This window comes from Coenobita brevimanus, chromosome 108 (genome assembly GCF_032717465.1).
Source record: "Coenobita brevimanus isolate Jiangsu-jjx chromosome 108, ASM3271746v2, whole genome shotgun sequence".
Classification (NCBI taxonomy): Eukaryota; Metazoa; Arthropoda; class Malacostraca; order Decapoda; family Coenobitidae; genus Coenobita; species Coenobita brevimanus.
This window is the reverse complement of record NC_137061.1, coordinates 767,727-789,433: the sequence shown is the minus strand read 5'-3', so window position 1 is coordinate 789,433 and position 21,707 is coordinate 767,727. Positions and strand designations below refer to the sequence as shown.

The 21,707-nt window shown below is 40.8% G+C and overlaps 1 protein-coding gene across 1 annotated transcript in view; it reads left to right on the top strand.

Moving 5' to 3' along the window:
• The window catches only part of LOC145416917 (uncharacterized), a 55,285-nt gene extending 45,229 nt beyond the window's left edge, over window positions 1-10,056 (top strand). Inside the window, exons 24-27 of the mRNA XM_080285776.1 lie at window positions 67-196; window positions 891-2,307; window positions 2,915-3,117; window positions 9,363-10,056. Coding sequence (XP_080141902.1) covers window positions 67-196; window positions 891-2,307; window positions 2,915-3,117; window positions 9,363-10,056 — 2,444 coding nt within the window. The remainder of the gene's footprint in view (window positions 1-66; window positions 197-890; window positions 2,308-2,914; window positions 3,118-9,362) is intronic.
• The last annotated feature ends 11,651 nt before the right edge of the window (window positions 10,057-21,707 follow it).

Here is a 21,707-nt window from a genome sequence, read left to right as displayed (position 1 = left end):
ATGACGATGTCTAGTTATTAATCAGAACCTTAATTAATCATGTTTACCCATTTTTTGTCTTTTCAGGAGAGGGTGAGAGTGGGCTGGTGTTGCATGACTCGGGATCTGAGCGTCGGTTTATCTGTGACACCTGCGGCTCTGAGTGTCGATCTGCAGCTGGACTAAAGAGCCACACCACTGCCATGCACCAGGCCAGGTACTTCATGTATTTACTGATAGAGTTTTGTAAGATTAAAGTACCATATTTATTATAACATTTATCTTAGAGTGGCTCACCTTGAATATATAAGACTTAATGAATGAGACATATAGGCTTAGGATCTCTTCCTCCATTTAAAAATTGATATGTGTCATTTGCTTTATTCCTCAGCTTCTGTACATCATACATTACTGTCTAGTTTGTAGTACCACCTCCCTTACTTAGCTGGTCCTGTTGCCTTTTGTAATGGCTGTCTCTGTTTATCTTTATATATATTTCTGTCTATATATATGTTTCTGTCTAATTGTGTACTTTTAATTCAGTTCTTCAATTACCAGGCAGTTATATTTAACTTAGGTTCGACCTGTACTAGTAGCTGAAGGGGTTAAGGGAGGCTGTTTCAAATACTTTCAGTTTATCCGTCGGCTATAGCTAATCAGTCTGTTTTTGTCTGTCAGTAACCATTAACATTTGGTAGCCCAGTGTAGTCAAATTGTAGGGTAGATTTGACTTGCAAACAAGGAGACTCATTCCCAGCTCATAACTGTTGTTCATTGAATTTCATGAAACCGTGACACTGTTTCACATTATGGGTGTGGCTTAGTTCCATCATATGAAAATATGCTGACCAGTAATAACATAATGAAATTACATCGGTGGATTGATAGAGCTTAAAATTTTCTCTTTCCAGGTTTAAATGTCACTACTGCCCATTTGCCAGCAATAGTGAGGATGCCGTGAAGCAGCACAGTAGCGTCAAGCACCCGAGGTTACAGAGTGAGGTGTTGGATGTATCACAGAGATGCAGGGTACAGAAGGGCGATGAAAACATGGCAGTAGATGTGGTTGATGAAGGTGATGATGTGAATATCGAGTCTAGAAATATTCAGACAGTTTTGAAGAAAATCCAGGGGTCAGAAGAAGTGAAGAGTGAATTGAAAACAGAGATTAAGGCAGAAGGGGAGTTGGGAGAGGTGATCGAGAATGTGGAACATGTTGGGGACATACAGGTCGGGAAAACGTACAGTTGTCAGTTTTGTCCATTTTCTACCAATACCTCATCTGGACTTAATAACCACAAGCGCAACAAGCATGCAGACACACGCTTATTTATGTGTATGTACTGCCATGGACGCTTTAATACAAACTTTGATGCGTTGCGTCACCATAAGTGGAAGCACCAAAACCTCAAACCTGATATTACTCATCTACAGTATCAAAAACCAGGTGATGAAATGCTGAAACAAGAGATTGATGGAAGTTTCATAGGTTCAGATTTAAGCCCAGAGAAGCTAGATCCTTTAGCTACTTCTAACATGCCACCCCATCCTAGGCTAGACTTGAAACTTGGAAAGTCAAAAGCACGGAAGTCATTTACTAAGAGTGTGCCTGTTGCTCCAATTCCCATAGGCCTTAAAAGCACTAGTAATGTACAGAAGAATGAATCAGAGACAACATACAGCTGCTGTCACTGTAACCATAAGTCAAGGAAGCTAGCTATTGAAGAGCATATGAAGAAGCAGCACCGGGATCTGCCATACCAAGTGAGACGAGAAGAGATGGAGAAGGTGTTTAAGGAAGTGTACACCTATAATTGCATACACTGTGTTGTGGAAAGCATATCTCTAGCACAGGCAATGGACCACTGGTTACAGAACCATGCCTTGCTGGACTTCAAATATAACTTGGCCTTAAAGCATTCTGGTGAGGTTTCAGATCAGGTTGTGAGCAGCACGACTGTTGATAAAGATTTGCCTCAGAGTACCATGGAAGACAATAGCTTTGTGGCTGATACTAGTGTTAGTTCGACAGATACTAGCCCAGCTGTAGCTTCCAGTTCAATAATCTCCAGCAGCTCAGAGACCTCCACTGTGCGTCCTCTACCGGTATCACGAAGACGGGGATCTACCAAGGACCTGACCTCACCCCGCAGCAGCATGGACCTTGATGATGATGATGATGATGTGGATGAGGCCATGGAGGGCAAAGACACCACCTTCATCAAACCGCTGGGTTCCAACGTTGACCCAGAGGATGTTGTGTACAAGTGTAGCCTCTGTAAGAAGAGCAGTGCCAAGTTGGAGGACTTAGAAGCCCATGTGAACAAAGTAAGCTATTGTTTCTTCCATAAATTATAGTACAGTAGCTTAGTAGTAGTGGTAGTAGTAGTAATAGCAGTGTGGTGGTAGTTGAAACCCCAGGCTCATTTGAATGTAAACTTGGTGGACTGCTAGCTGAAGTTGTCTTTCTCCTGCAGTCTACCATCTTCCTTTCAAGGGATGCAAAAGTAGTTGAGGAATATTTGTATAACTGGGCAGCAGAGCATCATTGTTAGATTGGTACCATCATATGGACACATCCCTCTCATGTCCCAGTATAATGCAATAATACAAGGTAACAGAGGGCTGGCTACCATCAGCCCGAGGAGGTACTACCATGAGAAGGAAGTTTGACTACAAGCTTGGTGACTATCCTCACAATCGTCACTCTTAGGCTGGAAACTCAGATGCTTCTGACGTTTCACTGCGTTTCATATTTGTCCCCTGCAGATCCATCATGATGTAGGAGTTCCCATAAAGAAACTTCCTCGTGAAATGCTCAAGGAGCTCTTCCAGCAAGAATAAAAGTACACCCATTGTGGACGTGTTCGACATATTTTTACCATTTTTTAAGATGTCCAATGACAGCTGTACAGTATATCTGTCTTCCATACAGATCCATCCTGACAGGAAAGTCCCCATAAAGAAACTTCCTCGTGAGATGTTCGAGGATCTGTACCGGCAGGAGTATGAGTGTGGACATTGTGGTCTCCGGGGACGTCATAAGCCAATCCACCGTCACCACAAGGCCAACCACCCGACCCTGCCCCTCAACATCTCCCGTGTAGCTCCACCCCCTCGTCAAAATATCTACTTCAGGTCGGGCCCCTGACCCTTTGCTCAGTTGTAGTTAGTTTTTGCATCCTCCTCCTATCCCTCCCACATACAACACATAGAGATCTGTGTTCTTGTCGGCTAATGAGGCTGTTGGGCATGTTTTCCATGCTAATTTCAAATCAGCATATGGTACATTGTAATTGTAAAAGTGAAAATGTGTCATGAGCTCTTGCAGATTCCTTTGGAAGAACTGGTGCTTCTGTGAAGCAAAAGACAGTATCATTATTGTTATTATTACTCTCTCTTCTTTCCTTCCTTCCTTCCTCTTATGTCTTTCTTTCATTTTTTCTTTCCATTTCCTCCAGTCTTTGGGCAATATACTGAGTGACATGCCAAATGGTTTCCTGTACACCAGGAAACCGTTCACTACACTCAGTGGTAACAGTATAACCAATCTACAGCGCCTGGTGGTTTAGTGGGTAATTAAGGTACTCCAACCATATTGAGCCTGTGTTGGTTTATATCCAAGGGGTGGTTGGGGTTTGGTGCTCACGTAATGCCACTCGGGGATAAGTGAGGCTGGTTACTCTCATCTTAAATATCAGGACCAAATTGCCTAGCCTCGGGCTTCTACATTCCTCATGGGGCAACACAGGATTAGGTGATGTATATGTACTACTACTACTACTACTACTATTACTACTACTACTACTACTACATTAAATTCTCTTTGGTCAAAAGTTCCTTCAGATGGGATTATGCTGGGAAGGTACTGAATGCACTGCCCCTTGCTTACTGGCTCATAATTGCAGGCCTGTAAATCCAAATTTAAGGAATCTCTCTTTAATTGAGCTTTGTATACCCCCTACTTGTCCCACATGAGGTATATATGGCATTAATAGTTATGTGAATATGAATTTAGTGGCCTGCAGGCTGAAGTTGCCCCTCTCCTGCAGTTCACCATTCTCTTGGTGGAGAGAGAGGGAGTTGAGGAATGTTTGTGTCACCACATAAATATGTTCCTCTGCAGCACCTTCCAAGGGATTAAAGAGGTATGAAAGATGAGATAGGGTTGTTAAATTGAATTAGGCAAAAGAATTAGTAAGAAAGAAGTGTTATAAAGCCTCATAAGCAGAGAAGACTGGACCTCATACTAGTGCAATGTACACATTAACTTGGCCTAAAGTTACCACCTCGCCATCCTGAATGCTGACCTGTAAGTAAAGATTAACCTTAGAAAATGATGCTAGTCATAAAGAAGTACTATAGGGAGGTTGTAGAGCTGTAATATTGCCTTAACTCTGCCATTAAGCTACAAGAAATAGGTGAAAAAAAAAATGCCAAGTTAAGGTGAACAAACTATTAGTATTTGTACAGTTTTGTGTAGTATCCTCCTTTCCCTTTAGATGTAAAATTCTGTAGTAACAGTTTTATGAGAATGTGTACAGTCATCCCTTGTTTCTTTCTTTGGGGGGTGGGGGGGCAAGACACCTGTGAATAGTGGAAATCTGCATACAGTATAATGAATCCATCTATATGCCTACCTATTGCCAAATGCCATAATCTGGTAAGTTGCCTTCATGTCACCCTGTCTTCTGCCATCAGATTTCCCCTCTCTTTGATCCACACTCCTTCTCAGATGCCTCTCCACTCCATCCCTTCATCTCATCCTTTGTCGCCCCCTTCTTCTTGATCCATCTCATCCTCAATCTCCCTCACCCCTTCTACACTTTTCATCCTTGGCCTTCCCTTCCTTTCATTTCATCCTTGGTCTCTCCCTCCCCATCCCCATCTCATCCTTGGTCTCCTCTTCCCCATCCCCCATCTCATCCTTGGTCTCCTCATCTCCATCCCCCATCTCATCTTTGTGTCCCCTTTTCTATTATCTCATCCTTAGTTTTCCCCTCCTTGTCTCCCCACTCATCCTCCCTCTCCCTCCATCTCATCTTCCTCTCCCCTGCCACCTATCACCTTACACCCCCCACCCCACACACACACATGGCAAAATCAACACTGCAGCAAACCAGGGATGACTGTAATAGCCGTGAGACACTTGCTCCGACGCAGATTCCTTTTACAGTGGTGTCGGGAGAAAAGTGCCAAGGGGTGCTAACTCTCCACCCCTAGCCGACTCTTGACGCATTACTTTGCCTGCTCTCCTCTACATGCGCATGACTGTATGTTGCCTTACTCATTGTACTAAACAGTTGTTGTAATCAGGCTGTCCTCGATATGTGTTATAGTTAAAATATATTGCAAAATTTTTCTCCAGATTTGGTGCTCTTAACCGGAAGAAATAAGATGTGTGCTGTTCCCCATAAATGAGAAATGTTTAATATTTTCTCAACTTCTTCCTTATATCTGGTGTTGCAAATTGAAGGAACTGACAGATGTAAGCAGTCCCTCTTAGAAATTAAACTTTATTTTAGAAATATCTCAACTTTTCCTATACTTCTGGTGCATTTTCCATATATGTAGTGCCGTAAAATGGGGATACTAGCAATTTAATTCCAGATATGAGGGAAACTTTTAACTGACAATATTTCTGTAATTTTCTGAAGTTACCAAAAAAAACAAATTGAACGTATGACATATAGCGAGGACTTTGTATACTCTACAATAACAAGTATGTACAGTAATTCCTTGCAGAACACCATATATGTGTTTGTAAAGACTGCCATGTTTTTCATCTGGTCAGGTGAGGGGAAAAAACAGTCAAGGTGATGATGATGAGTTAAACCTGCTCTTATAGAGGGTTGTGTTCCAGTGAGCAAGATATACAACATATTCAAGGCTCCAAATAATTATCAGAATCCAGCTAATGTTGTAATTGGATGTATCTTTGTGATTACCATAAATGTTGAAGCCCATGAGTACAGTACGTTTAAAAAATAAATCATAGATAAATGCAATTCTCCAGGCTAAAATCCAGTGATATTTGTTGATAATTTAGTAGTGAGTTGTACCATTCCTTACTCTCCACTGGACATCTTGACTGCTTAATACAGTACTGAACAGTGATGTATTTCATTGAAAAGTGTTCCTATGTTAATCAGCTATGCAGACAGTCCTTACTTAAAGTTTATGATGTGTATAGGCAAATTATAACTTCAGATAAATGAAACAACTTCAAGTTAGACGTACTGTATGGCAGTTATGGTTCATGATCACCAGGTTTAATGCACCAAAAAAATAAAAAAATAAAATAAAAATAAAAATAAAAAATAAAAAATAAAATAGATTAATAAATAGAAATAAAAATATCAAATCTCTCTTTGGACTAATTTTGTAATTAATCAAATGCATCTGTGATTTTTTCTGTATCTTTTTGCCTTAAATTCATTAGCAGAGTAATAATGAAACATCTTGAAAAACTGATCAGAAAAACTTTATAATCTCAAGCATCTCTAAGTGATTTTTAAAAAATTTTGCTAGCAGTTTAAACAGCAGTAACTTCAGTGAAACAAATATGAATGAGGACAGGCTATATTATGAAAAATTAGTTTCGTGAAAGCATGTGTTAAGCAAGGAATTACTGGAGATATGGGAAGATATGAAACAGTGATTACGATTGATGCTTCTTACTGGTTAAAATGGGAGAAGGGTTGTAACTGAAGACAGATTGTTAAGTAAAGGAATGACAGTGTTCCTCATGCCCTGATTGGGGCAGATCCAGAAGGGGGATTGGGAATCTTGACCTACTTTTCTCAGCTCTTATTTTTTTTCGATGATGACAGGAGGAAAGAGCAATGCTTTTTGTTAGAAAATAAAACACACACACACACACACACACATAATCAAACAGGCAGATAAAACACACACACACAACCAGTCAATCCATCAGTCAAACAGAAAACACACACAATAATCTGTCAGTTAATCAAAGTAACAGATAACACACAGTCATTGAGTCAGATCAGAGTTATAAGATATTTCATAACTAACATTACTATTTTATGGGTCAAAGACAAGGATAGGAAAACAGGACTGTATATTTCAAACAATAATTAGTGCATATTTTCCCATGCCTTCTTTAATAAATTTGACTCATACACATAAAACAATCATAAGTGGGTAAAGAGATGCTGGTCCCCCTTCCCTGCCTTTGTTTAGACACTGGATCTGCTCATGATAAACATATACATTGGGGGAAGCTAATGGTTGTGCATGTTTAGCTGGCAGACTGTATGTGCTTGTAGAGCATTTTCTTTGCAAATAAAGTGTCTAATTTGACTGGAATAAATGCCTGTGGAGTATTTTCTTTGAGTATACTTTGAAGTAGTCGTAGAAATTAGTTGTATATGCAGTTTTATTGACTATTATTGGAGCAGATGAGGAGTTACACGCAGTGGCACTGTACACCTTGGGTGGAACAGCTGCGGCATTCACCTGGGAGTCAAACCTCCTCATATTTCCCTGCATCTTACCATTGGAAGGACCCTTGTCCAACCATGGTGAGGGACTGTCTAATGCAAGGGGTTGTCAGGTACCTACATGGTGTATAAACTGTATTACTTTGTACCTGTAGGATGACCCAACAGACGTAATTGCCTACCCGTGGTTGATGGGTTTGCACAGACTGGAGTTAAGCAACAGCAACAACAACAAGCTATAGTACAGTATTTTGATTTGCCTAGTTACAGTAAAACCTCAATTTAACGGCACCCTAGGGGGCCCTGAGCGTGCCGAAAAAAACAAAATTCCATTTGATTGGGGCTTACACCTATCAATACCACTGGAACTCACGCTAACGCATTTTAACACATTTTTAAGCATATGAACATGTGCAGACATACAAAATCAATAAAAAAATGTATATTTAGAACAAAAGAAAGCAGGTAGGTGTGGTGTTGTAGTAAAGTACTGTACAGTTATCCAGGTAACTGCAGTACAGTACAGTTGAGTCTTCATACAACACGAGATAGGTTATGCAGAACCTCATTCAGAATCGATTTCACACTAAAACGTGACATATATTTACATGTAAAATAGGGGGTTAGGTTCTAGGAGCCTCATATTTTTTGTTAAAAATATATTTAAAGATAGGTTACTAGAAATACGTCTGCCTTGAGACACTGAAGACAGTGTGTTTACATACGACCTCACCGACTGGACACATCAGTGCATAGCTACTGCAGTCTAACCTAACCTAACCGATTAGTTTTGCCCCCTAATACTCCCCATAAAAATTTTAATCACCAAGGATTGCCACTAAGCCTCTTGAAAGTCCTCATTAGAAATCAAGCTAAAATTTGACCTAAACAACATGTGAATAATGGCCAGCCAGCATCACGCATATTTCGTCACCAATCACTTTCAGTACTAAAAAAAAAAATGCAGTGAACTCCGCAGTGTTTTTGGTGGAAAAAAAAGCCATTAAAGTTCCATTGTTATGTGTAGAGTTGATTTATCAGTAAATCCTAATTTACAGGACCCTTTATATAAAAGGTAAACATTTCCCCCCCCCCCCCAAACATCCACGGCATATACCAAGGCCTTAACTATACAGTATTTAAAAGAATTTGAAGAACAGACTGGTAGAGCACCTGACTCAAGACTGAAGAGTCGTGAGTTTGTGACTTGCCAGAGTAAGTTGCCTTGCCGGGAGAGGTAGCACTCTCCTGTCACCTAGCTGGTTGTAGCAGCTGTGGCTCTGGATTAGAGCACTCTGACCGAAGGGTCGGAGGTTCGAGTCCACCCAAGGGTCATTGGTAGACATCAGGAATGGCATCCAGTCATAAAGTGCTACACGCTCCAAAACCATAGCCCTCTACCCAGGGGCAGTGCCTTAGCCTGCATCCAAAAAGGGGGACATGACGTTTAAAAAAATAAAATAAAATAAAAATTGTAAGGTATGAGTTTCAAAATTTATATCAACTTTTATAGGTGGCAGTGGAGTAATAATAGGCAGCCATTTTGTAATTTACTGTTAACAGAAGAAAAAAAAGTGATTTATAATAATGATGAATTGTTCATAACCCTTTGAGCTGGGAGATATCTTTTTTTTACTTTATTCTTGCCATCTGCTGACAGTTTTATTCAGCTTAGGATAGACTTTTCATACTAGATGGGTTTTAATATAGCCTTTATAAGCCCCTCCAGTACGAGGTGCCTGCCCTAAGTTGAATAAAATTGGGGAGCAACAAGAACAAATGTAAAAGAACATAACCTGTATTCAGAGGAAAGTAAATGATAGTACAGCATTGTTAGTATTATTCAAGGAGTAACTAGAAATGTATACAAGTTCATTAATCCTGGACTGGGTGTGTTGGGATTGGTGTGAGCAGGTGTGAGGTGTGTTGGCATGTGGTGAAGAACCTGTCCTCGGTGCGCCAACACATCCGGCGACAGCACCCGGAGGCAGATGAGTTCACCTTCACCCGCTTGGCCCTCGGGTCCCCCATGCGGCCACCTATCAAGCAGCCGTTCAAGTGCAACTACTGCGGGGACGTTGGCGAGACCTTGGAGGAGATGCACAACCACCATACTTTCCTCCACTCCCACCTCAAGCACAGCATTACAAACCTTATGGATGAAGCTTTGTCCTCCCTTCACAGCCCCTCTTCCAGCCATGCCACGGAAGTCAGGAGCCAGGCATCTCTCTCCCTACCCCCTCCTTCGATTCCCACGACGTCAGAAGCTGAATCGAGCAGTTTTGAGTTGCATACTACGACGGTGCCTGTGCCAGAGGTTCCTAGACTTAAAAATACAGCCAGAAAGTCATTCACAAGGTCAAAGAAACCTGGAGTAGCTCTAAAATCAACCTCTCGTCCTCCGCCCCTAGTAAGCAGTGATAGTGAGGATGGGTTCAGTGTATATCGGGTACCCCAGCCACCCCTAAAGCTGGACAATATATATGCCTTTGTCAATATGGGTGGTGGGGTGCCAGTGAGACTAACTGTGCAGCAGCTGTCTGGACTTGTAAACCTGACGCCACACGTTGAACTCACCAGTGTGAATTCGGACATGACAATATCTTGAATGTCTTGATATCAGTGACATGAATTACCATATGTATATGGAAGAATTTTACCCACATATGGAACAGACATTTATGGGGAAGGTATAACCATTTTTACCCTACCCACTTCAGGTTCCTAATGTATAAACTAATAAATCTTCCTTCCGAAATACTGTATGTTAAACTCACTAGTATGAATCTGGACACGAAAATATTGTGTGTCTTGAGATCAGAGTGATATGAAATCTGTACATGGGAGAATTTTACTTACATATGGAACTGTTCTTTATGGGGAAGGTAAAGCTATATTTGCCCTACCCAAGTCAGGTTCTAAATGTGCAAACCTATAATTCTTCCCATTGAAAATATGTTGAACTCGCCAGTGTGAATCCAGACACAAAAATAGTGTCTTGACATAGAGTGCTGTGACTTGCTACATGGAAGAATTGTAGCAAGGTTGTCATAGTTATGGCCTTAGGTAATTCAGTCCTAAAGAAGTGACTGGAGTTTTTTTGATAATGGAATGTGATAGGGGGAAGTATGCTGGTCATCTCTCCCAGGATGTGCTGGAGGGTTTTCTGTAATGCCATCAAGGGAAGTAGGCAGGTCATCTGCTGCAAAATGTTTTGCTTAGGTTTAATCCCAAGGAGGTGATTTTTTGTTCATCGAAGTACAAGGTGTCCTGTGAGATTTTTGAGAAACTTTGAAAGGTTGTCCTAGGGCTGACAGAGTTAAAAATATTATATCAACATGGGCCTAGTTACAGAGCTACTTACTTTGATAGGTTATCCAGGGCTAATATTGAGTTGAAAATGCCATAGCAACATAGGCCTAGTTCTGTATTGTTACAGAACAACAATTACTGATAACCTTCTGGGAGAAAATGGTCCATCTATTGCCACACACCATAATCCCATAAGGGGTGGCCACACACAAATCGCCTCTATGTCACCCGATCCCCCACCATTTCACTGCCCTGCTCCCAGTCCACACACCCCTCTCTCATATACCTCTTCACTCCATCCCTCTTATCTCATCCTTGTCCTTCCCCTCCCTCTTCCCCCCTCCACCTCACTCACATACACTCTCCTTATTAGTCTCTCACACTCCATCCTCTCCACATGGCCAAACCACCTCATTGTATTTATCCTAACTCCTTCTATCACATCAACACCACAGTGGTGCTTCACTTCCTCATTTGTCAGTCTGTCTCCATTTGACTCCTCATGCTCCTTTCAAATACCTCATTTCCACTGCTCTCACTCTTGACTTGTGTCACGCCAACAAGGTCCAAGCTTCACTTCCATACGTTAGGGTTGATATCACAATACAGGTACTGTCATGTACAGTAGAAGTCCTATTTTTCGGCATCTATGGGACCAGGCAAGTGCCGAAATATCAAAATTGCCGAATTATCAAAAACCCTACCCACTCAGTACCTTATATGTTTCGGTGAACATTATCATCACTACTCATATCATTACAAATGTGTTTGGAGAGAGTACTGTATACTGTTTGATACTGTACAATACTGTAATGAATACAGTACTATACAGTATATGAATATGAAAAATAAAGGAATTAGTGAACATACTGTATATAAATGTAATGATACAGTAGGCCTACAAGTTCACATGCACTTACCTAAACTTATAGTAGGTTCCTTATTTACATATGTACAATAGAAGGGGTTGATTGGAGTCTGCTACTGCTGGAAGAAGTCCCCAGCAGTAGAGGGGACGAAAAAAATCGGAAAATCTGCCGAACGATCAGAGATTTTCGTAAATGGGACTATTTCTCAAAACTGCCGAAATGTCATATTTGCCGGGGAATTGGATGCCAAAGAATTGGACTTTTACTGTAGTAAGTTTTTCACTTCCATGCTCACTTCCCTGTTTCTTATCAGTGCTTTCAAAGAACCACCAACCATTCTTCCTTGTTGTACTCTTTCAAACACTTCACCCTCTAAACTTCCATCCTTACTCATCACACTACCCAAGTACTTAAATGCACTCACATTTTCCATTTCCTCATCATCCAACCTCACTGTACATTCAGTGGCTTCATTTCTTTCAAAGACCATAACTTTACTCTTCCCTACATTCACCATTAGATCCCATTTCATACACATCCAGACTCATTGACCAAGCCTTGCAGTTCCCTGTCATCTTCACTTAATACAGTATCATCTGCAAACAACAGTACGGGGAGTTTCCAGATGCTGCCCTCTCTCATTAGGGATGCTCCAACATCCACTGCCCTACCTTGTATCTCTTTTATAACCCCATTGATATACAGACTGAACAACCATGGGGACATGACACATCCCTGTTTCAATCCAACGTTCAAATAGAGAGATTCACTCCGTTCACTATCCACACTCAGTGCAGTCTTAGCCCCCTGATACGTACTCTTCATGGCATATGACAACTTCTCATTTACTCCATGTAGTCTTAATATTTTCCACATTCCTTGTCTATCCACCCTGTCATCTGCATACAAGTTCTTTCCCTCCTCTAGAAACTTTTCCTCACAAGATCTAAAAATGAATATCTGAACTATGCAACCTCTTCCCTTCCTAAAACCTCCCTGTTCATCACCAACTAATTCCTCTGTTGTTTCCTTAACTCTAAGTATCCTACCATACACTTTTCCTACTACACTGAGAAGACAAATGCCCCTACGATTACCACATGCTTCTTTTTCCCCTTTCCTTTGTACAAGGGAATAATTATACTTGACATCCAGGCCTCCAGGACTCTACCTTCCTCTCAGGCCAATCTGCACATCTTCCATATCCATTTTACTGCTATTTCTCTCCCAGCTTCAGCATTTCACCACACACTCCATCTATTCCTGGGGCTTTTCCCATTTTGACTTTCTTCATTACTTCCACTATATAAGTCCTACTGATTTCTTCTTCTTTTCTCACCTCCCTCCTCTTCCTAGCCGTTCCCCAGCCACTTATCCTTGCATCACTTTCATTCTCTATGTTTAACAGTTCCTGAAAGTGTTCTCTCCATCTGCTCACATTTCTCCCATCTCCAATAGCAAGTTATAATTTTTATCTTTCACTTCCCAACTTACTTCTTTATCACCTTGTCTAACTCTACGTCTTTCCAGACCATTTTCTTGCATTCCCCCAACTCAACACACAAATTCCTTCCAAATTCCCCATCCACTCTCTTCTTACTTACTAATCTCTTCATCTCTCTCTTCCTCTCTAAATATAACTCTCTCTTCAGTGTCTCAGCTTCCACCACACTTTTGCATGCCATCCACTCACTATATGCTTTCTTCTTATGTGGCACAGCTTGTCTTACCTCTTCATTACACCATGCACTTCCTTGCACCCCCTTTCATCTTTTCTTTATCCCACACACCACCTCACATGCTGGGCAGATTTCTTCTGTGAATATCATGCACACCTCTTCCACCTCCCCCATCTGCTCCAAATCATATTTACTGAATCGCTCCTCCATCTCTCTCTTATATTCTGCCATTTTTCCAACCTCTTGCGACCTTTCTACGGTACCCTCCTTGTATGGACTATTTCTTCCTGTCCTTCCCTTCTTCTGTTCCTCCATTGCAAATGGTCTCCATCATAATAAACCCACAAGATCATCAGCAATTGTACCGGTAGCTCTGTTGGTTGAGAATTGGACCCATGCTGATATATATATTTTTTCTTTCTCTCTCTCTCTCTCAGAATTAGCCGAAGAATTACCTCCTTCCAAAAATCTCACAAGGCATCCCAGATATGCTGAGGTCAATGGGAGCATGTTCAAAGTATTCAAGTACTGTATTATAATGCCCTAAGATGGAGCACAGTATAGTATTTTGAATTGACCTACTGAGAATGTTGATAAGTCATTTTTAACCTAATTCTAACTTATTTAAATTCTCTTTTGTGAATAAAATTGTACAATGAGGATTGGCTTTGTGGTGTGAGTGGGTGGGAAAATGTGGATATCCACATCATGGCAGGTGAATTGGTATTAGAAAAACGTGCTGTTGGATGACACCATGGTTAACCCCTTGTTGTTGTAGTTCCAAGTTCATCTGAAACATGAAGCCAGTGGAATGCAGGCTGAATTTACCCTCTGTAATCACCATCCTCCTTTAAGTGGTTAGGGAGTGGGTGAAGGGATATTTGCATATCCAGGCACTGGAGCTGTCTGGTTATATTGATACCACCACATGAAGGTGTCCCTCTCCAGCACTTGGTGACCCTTTGAATCTTGGTGATGTTTTTTTTAACTTATTGTTACAGGCCAGTATTATGCAACTTGAGGATTGCCCTGTTTATTGTAGTTGCAACACCTGGCTCTTCTGAAACGTGAACTTAGTGAACTACAGGCCAAAGTTCCCCTTCTGCAGTTCACCATCCCCCTTTCAAGGAATAGAGGGAGGATTGAGAGACATTTGTATAACCACACAGCCCTACTGCCCAAATTACTGTAAATATCTGTATGTCATAAAGTTTAGTCATTATTATTATTATCATCATCATCATCATCATCATCATTATCATTATTATTGTTATTAATCCAGTGAAGGTTTATATCCTAGGGGTGGTTGGGGTTTTTATTGCTCACATACTGCCACTCAGGGATGAGTGAGGCTGGTCACTCTTATCTTAATCATCAGGACCAGCTTGCCTAGCCCCGGGTTCCTATGCTTCTCATGGGGCAATGTAGGATTGGATGATTTATTATTATTATTATTATTATTATTGCTACTGCTACTACTACTGCTAGTACTACTACTACTGCTAGTACTACTACTACTGTTATTACTAGTACTACTGCTACTACTACTACTACTACTGCCTCTATTATTATTAGCAGTATTATTTTTTTATTTGTACAGTAATAGTAATTGTTTTATCATTATTATACCATACTGCATTCTTGGTTGGAAAAAGTTCAGGATTGTTATTATTTCATTATTATTATTATTATGATTTATTCCAGCAACCTGTCTTCCTACATGAGGCATGAGGTTGCCCCACATTCATTTTCTGTGATATAAACACTTGATCCTCATCTATAGTTGTTTCACATAAAATTGCTGATAAATTTACATGTCTTACTTCTACTCTGTAGCCTCTTTAATCTGATGACGTGGTGCTGGCAATGGGTGCCTTCTTTTGGTGGCACCAATTTAACTGGGTGTCTCCACTGCCTGGTTTTACAAATGCTCTTCAGCTTTCCTCTCTGTGCTCCCCCCCCTCCCCACCAAAAAAAAAAAAAAGTGAGATTTTATATATATATATATATATATTCATTCATCCATCATCCAATCCTACGTTGCCTCATGAGGAGCGTAGGAGCCCGGGGCTAGGGAGTTGGTCTCGACATTTAAGATGAGAGTGACCAGCCTCACTCATCCCTGAGTGTCATTACATGAGCAATCAACCCCAACCATCCCTTGGATATAAACCTTCACCGGCTCAATCCGACTGGAATGCAATAATTACTCACTAAACCACCAGGTGCCAAAATTTGGTTACAGTATATGGTTACCACCCAGCGTAGTAAATGGTTTCCTGGTGTACAGGAAACCATTTGGCTTGTCACTCAGTGTAGAGTCACCCACAGGTAGAAGGAAAACGAAAGAATGAAGGGAAGAAAGACCAAAGAGGGAGTGTAAAGTCACCCGTAGGCAGAAGGACAAGGAAAGAATGAAGGAAAGAAAGACAGAAGAGGACAGAAGGAAAGAAGGATGAAAGAGAGGAAAGAGCAGACACCCGAGAGCAGCACTACATTGAGTGAGTGGATATATATATATATATATATATATAGACATTAAATAATCCATTCCTTTAAAGGTAGATACCGGTAAGTGGTTAACCCCTCGAATCCGATGACATTATTATTGTTGTTATCATTACTTATTTTACTCTATGTAGTGCTGCTTTGGGTGTCTGCCCTTTCCTCTCTTCCTTACTTCTTCCATCTTCCTCTCCTCTTCCATCTGCCTGTGTGTGACATGACACTCCCTCTTCTGTCTTTCTTTCCTTTATTCTTCTCTCTTCCTTCTGCTAATGGGTGACTCTACACTGAGTGACAAGCCAAATGGTTTCCTGTACACCAGGAAACCTTTTGCTATGCTGGGTGGCAATCATATAACCAAATTATGGCACCTGGTGGTTTAGTGGGTAATTAAGGCTCTCCAATCGGATTGAGCCTTTGTAGGTTTATATCCTAGGTGTGGTTGGGGTTTATTGCTCATGTTATGCCACTCATGGATGAGTGAGGCTGGTCACTCTCATCTTAAATGTCAGGACCAACTTTCCTAACCCTGGGCTCCTTTGCTCCTCATGGGGCAACATGGGATTGGATGATGGATGGATTTAATTTATTTTTCTTGCTGTCTCATAATTGGTGCTGGTGAGAAATGCCTTCACATGGTGACACTGATGTGACTAGGTGGCTGTGCTGTCTGGCTATACAGATGTCACTCAGCCTCCTCCCTGCCCATTAGAAGAAGGATGGTGGACAAATACTGTAGAAGGGTAATTAGCCTTGTGTGCCAGGTTCACATTCAGATGAGCCTGGGGTTGCAACTACTACTACACTACCATTACTACTACTGCTGCTGCCACTGCTTATAATACTACTACTGCTACCATCACCACTACTACTACAACTACTACTACTTATGACTACTACTACTACTAATGACTACTGCTATTGCTACCACTGCTACTTATGACTGCTACTACTGCTACAACTACTACTACTCTTACTAATACTACAACTGCTACTATTATTACTACTACATCCCTATGATTTTATACAGCCTAGGATAGACTTTTGAGCAGAAGGGGTTACTTGCTTCCATCATTGATCCTTGAGTAAAAGAGGTTTTTCCTAACGAATATAATTGCCTGGAGGTAGTGCGAATGTAGTGGTAGTTGTTGTAGTAGCAGCCCTAAGTTCAACTGAAATGAACCTGGTGGACTGCAGGTTGAAGTTACCCTTCTGGCAGTCCACCATTCACCTTTGAGGGACAGGGAAGGAGTTCAGGGACATTGGTATAACAAGGCAGCCCCATTGCATGTCTGTATCATTGCCACCATGGGAAGGTAGCTCTTTCCAACACCAGGTGGAATAAAAAAATAAAAATCAAATACAAAAATACAGGATCAGATTACAAAGGTTGAATGTGGGGAAGTGTCAGTGATACAAAGTTGATCTTTGCTTTCAAGTTCCTAGTATTTTTTATTAGACTAAGACTTTATTATTATTATTTTTTTAGCATATAGTACAGTTAGGGAGAACACTTGGTCTGCTATTCCACTGCATCTGATGTACAATTAGGACATGTCTGTCACTTTTATCCCAGATGCATCATATCAAATATCATATAGGAAACATAATAGACCTCTCTCAGCCGAGAAATATTTGCCAACAGAGGAGAGTGAGAGGTAAAATAAGGGTAGTATAAGGTTGAGAAACATACCAAGCCTCTCTTCTCTAAGAGTTTTTGTCAGTAGAGGAAAGTGAGAAGCAGAAGAGGTGAAATACTAGGCAAACTTTAGTCCCCAACTGTACATACTGTTTATAAATGGAAGGTTACCAGGTGGTCTAGTAGTCAGAAAGCCCCAGTCGGAATAACTGGGTTTGATAAAGAGGTGACAGTGTTTTCCAAATCATGCCATGCCACTGCGAAGAGTAGATTGGTCAACTACCCTTGAACCTTTGAGTCAGAGAAGTGCTTTATATTATTCTTCCTACCTCCAGATGGTTTTATTCAGTTTAGGGGAGACTTTTTGAACTAGGACAGTTCAAAAAAGCTCAGGTACTGGAGAGGGATGCCTTCAAGTGGTGACATGATTTTACTAGGTGGTAGAGCTGCCCAATTAAACAAGCATCCATCATCTCCCTCCCCATCCCCCAAAAGGAAGGTAGTGGACTGCAGGAAGGGAACATCTTCAGACTGTAGTCCACTGGGTTTATGTTTCAGATGAGCCAGCGGTTGCAACTATTGCTAGATATAACTTTTAACTGACCATTTTTACTACAAAACGTCCTTCCCTCACCTTGCCGTGGGAAAGACCTTGGTGAGGTGCTGTCTGCTACAAGGAGGAACTGGATCCCTAAATGTACATACTGTACTGTGCTTGTAGACTGGTGCCACAGAAGCAGTTGCTTACCTGTGGTTCATGAGTTTGCTCAGCCAGACAGAATGAGGCTAAGCAATAACAACTCCAAAAGGTCTTTCTTCTGAGATGAAAAAAGTTGCCTGGGGGTAGCAAGAACAAACCAGCGTAGTCTCAGGCCCTTAAGTTTCAAAGAGTGCTGTGCAGGATTTTTTTTTTTTTTTTTTTAATTTATTTATTTTTTTAATGCTCATCTGCAGTGTTGTAAGTTCTAATAGCTGCTGAATATTTTATTGTGTATGTTTAAAATACCTCATGTTTTTTGTACTGCTATTGAATTTATAGTTTTGCAGTGAGCTGCGATTCTCCGTCATGTGCATAGCTTCTTCACTCCAACAACATAGTTATTTGCTCTATTGTTATTTCGTGATGATTGTATATAGCTTAGGGGAGATACATTGTATTGAAGGGGTAATGAAAGCTATATCTGATCACCTTAGTTTGAAATATAGCTCCTAAGAATAACATACCTGTAATTATTTCGAGGTAGTAAGAATGTAATAAAGGCTATGTCTTTGGAGTGAAGGAGTTAAAACTTAAATCACAGAAGGGATGGCAAGCCCCTTATATATGATGAATGTTTGTGAAGTGCTTTGGTTATGTCATTTTGATAAGCGTGCATTAAATTAGATAAGCCTGCTTCTCACATTAAAGATAGTGGATGGAAACTATAGTGTATGGAAAGATTAGGCATGTTCCATCTTGGTCACATACTTCAAAAATTTCAGTACTGTATTATGAAAAATTGAGGGCTTGGCTTCCCGTTCGTAGTTGGTCATACTCTAGGTGACATAGCATGGTTTCCATAGTGATTTATTTTACATGTAACTGTTTTATTCTCTAGAATGATGAGTGAATGGAAGTGTGGCCCATTGCATTGGGCAAACTGGATGTTGCTTCCCCTCACCCTGCCCTAGAGTGGGAAAGGAGGTTCTTGATGATGATGATGATGATGATGATGATGACATTACTGAGGCAGTGTCCATATTAGAAATGAATAGATAACATTAAAGAGAATATCAGTATGTGTAATATGTATAATAAATTGCTAAGAAAAGGTGCCTTGGAGGCTATACTGTAGTGCCACCAAGAGTATGGCTCAAAGTGTTAAGCACATGGTCTTCATTTTTCTGGTTTTCATTTAATTAGTTTTGCAGAAAGCTGACTTTATTAATAGTCATCCCTAGAGTTGAATATATACGATGCCAAGCGTGGCAGTAGGAATAATAATATGCTCAAGAATGAAATGCAAAGCTAGTTTTTTTGTAATTTAATGTGTCTGAAATACAGTACACTTTGTGCATGTGAGACACCTGGTGGTCTAGTGATTAAGATGCTCCAGTCAGAGTGACGGCCTTCCATAGGTTTAATCCCAGGAGATGACTGGAGGTTTTTCAGTCATAAACAGAGTGTCCTGGGACTTGCCGCGCTAACTTAAGGATGCAATTCTAGGGCTTATTAATCAACATGGCTCCAGGTATCAGTTGTTATGGAGCTGCAGTTACTGATATCCTAATGAGCAAAAATAGTCGGCATCATAATTCACCCATAAGGACATCAATCCATGATGGTTGAGAATTGGAGCCATGTTGGTATAGTATTTCCTACTCAAAATAAGCCTTAGGATCACCACCTGAAGTTGGTGCATCATGTCCTGGAGCACCCAGTAATTCCACCAAGGGAAGTAGGCTGGTCACCTTCCCTTAAATGTACTGGACTGCCATAGCCTAATGCAGACACCTACACCTCAAAAGGGGTAATGTGGGATTGACTGTTACACTGTTTGTATTATCAGCAGCAGTATGTCAAGTTTCCATGGAGCATATACATAATACAAGCACTGTAAATGTATCTCACAGGCTTGAGAATTATCATTTTGCATCATGAAGTTTTGGTATACATGTTCACAAGTGTACTATAATTTATCATTTTCCCAATCTTCACATCATTCCTTTTTATGTTTGTGTTTTCTTCCATGCCACTATGTACTGGACAGTGGTTGAATTTGTACAGTACTGTATGTCTTGTACTTACTACAGTAGTTCATCAGTGATTTTCCTTGTAAATAAAGTAAATACTGAAGGTCAAATAATTTTTTAATATACTGTACTGTATCAGCATCATTTGTCCTATTGTATTGTATGCATCAGTCCACCACATTTCTAAATACTGTATAATACAGCAAGGCACTAGGTTTTGCGGCATCCAGACTGGCAAAATCGCACTTTGGTGGCAGCCATCAAATATTCCCATGAGTGCACATTCACGACTGAAAAATTCACTTTTGTGCCCTCCGGCAGCACAAGGTTTGGATTCTTGCCATGGCAACGCCAGCGCCAACACTCAGTTTCAGCCTGTTTCCTGTACTTGTTCAATGTGTTTGCAAGTTGAGTGTTACACTCTCACATCCTTGATTAGTAATTAATAATTAGTATGTCATCTTGTGCTTCAAGTGGAGCCGGAGGTGGACCGGGTGGTAGTGGAAATGGTGTAAGAAGGTGGAACAGCAGGCAGTAAAGGGAAGGCCAAGCATGACTACTGTAAGGGGTGAAAACCTGCAGGTATGATGACGAGTTAAAAAATAAAATCGTCATGGGAATGGAGTAAGGTGCTTGTATGTTTGAAATATGCAAAATATGCTGTGGCCAACCTCATGCTCGATGAGGAATGCTCGGGCTTTGTGGAGGAGCAAGAGAGGCAAGCCTCAGGAGAGAGGCATAACAGAGTGAATGTGCAGCGTCAAAGGGTGAAACAAGAAAGGAGTGGTAGTGGTGGAGATGTTGTCGGAGGCAGTCCAAGCTTCTTTTCCATAGTTGCATAGTAGCTGGATGGAATTGATAAATGAAACTGAAAATATGCAAGGTGTGGAAGTTGAAGCAAAAGGACTATGGATGATGGATGAATGAACTGTGAATGGAAGGGAAATACATGTGACAGTTGAAAATGGCTGCATTTTTTTTTTTTTTTTTTTTTTTTTTTTTTTTTTTCATTGGTATATCTATGGGGGGGCCTGGACCTACCTAATCAGGCCCATGGCCTCCCCACTGACTTCCTCCTTCCCTGGAAATTTTACAGTACAGTAAGTTAATGTGTGTGCACTGCATTTACAAGCCACCCCGTCAACGTTGTAGAACATGATCTACAACCATTGATGTTACAATCAAGTTTCCAATTGCATAATTGGGTGAATGGGGCTAAGAGGGACACATTCACAGAGTGACAAACTCAGAATTAATCTCGGGGGTAGGGGGGTCTCTCTATTCGCAAGCTGGACGTTCAAACCACTGAATCATGGGACCACCCCTGCTGAGAAAACATACGATACATATATCCCATGAATGGTTTGATATAACACGTCGTGGCAAAAGGGTGATCAATTTTCGAAAGTCGCGGGTCACGGAAATTCAAATCGTAATCGAATTCCTTAGTATTGTCAATTTTTTTTTCTTTTTAATATATAAAGCAACCATTCCAATATTGATTAATCAGAGTTAATCCTTA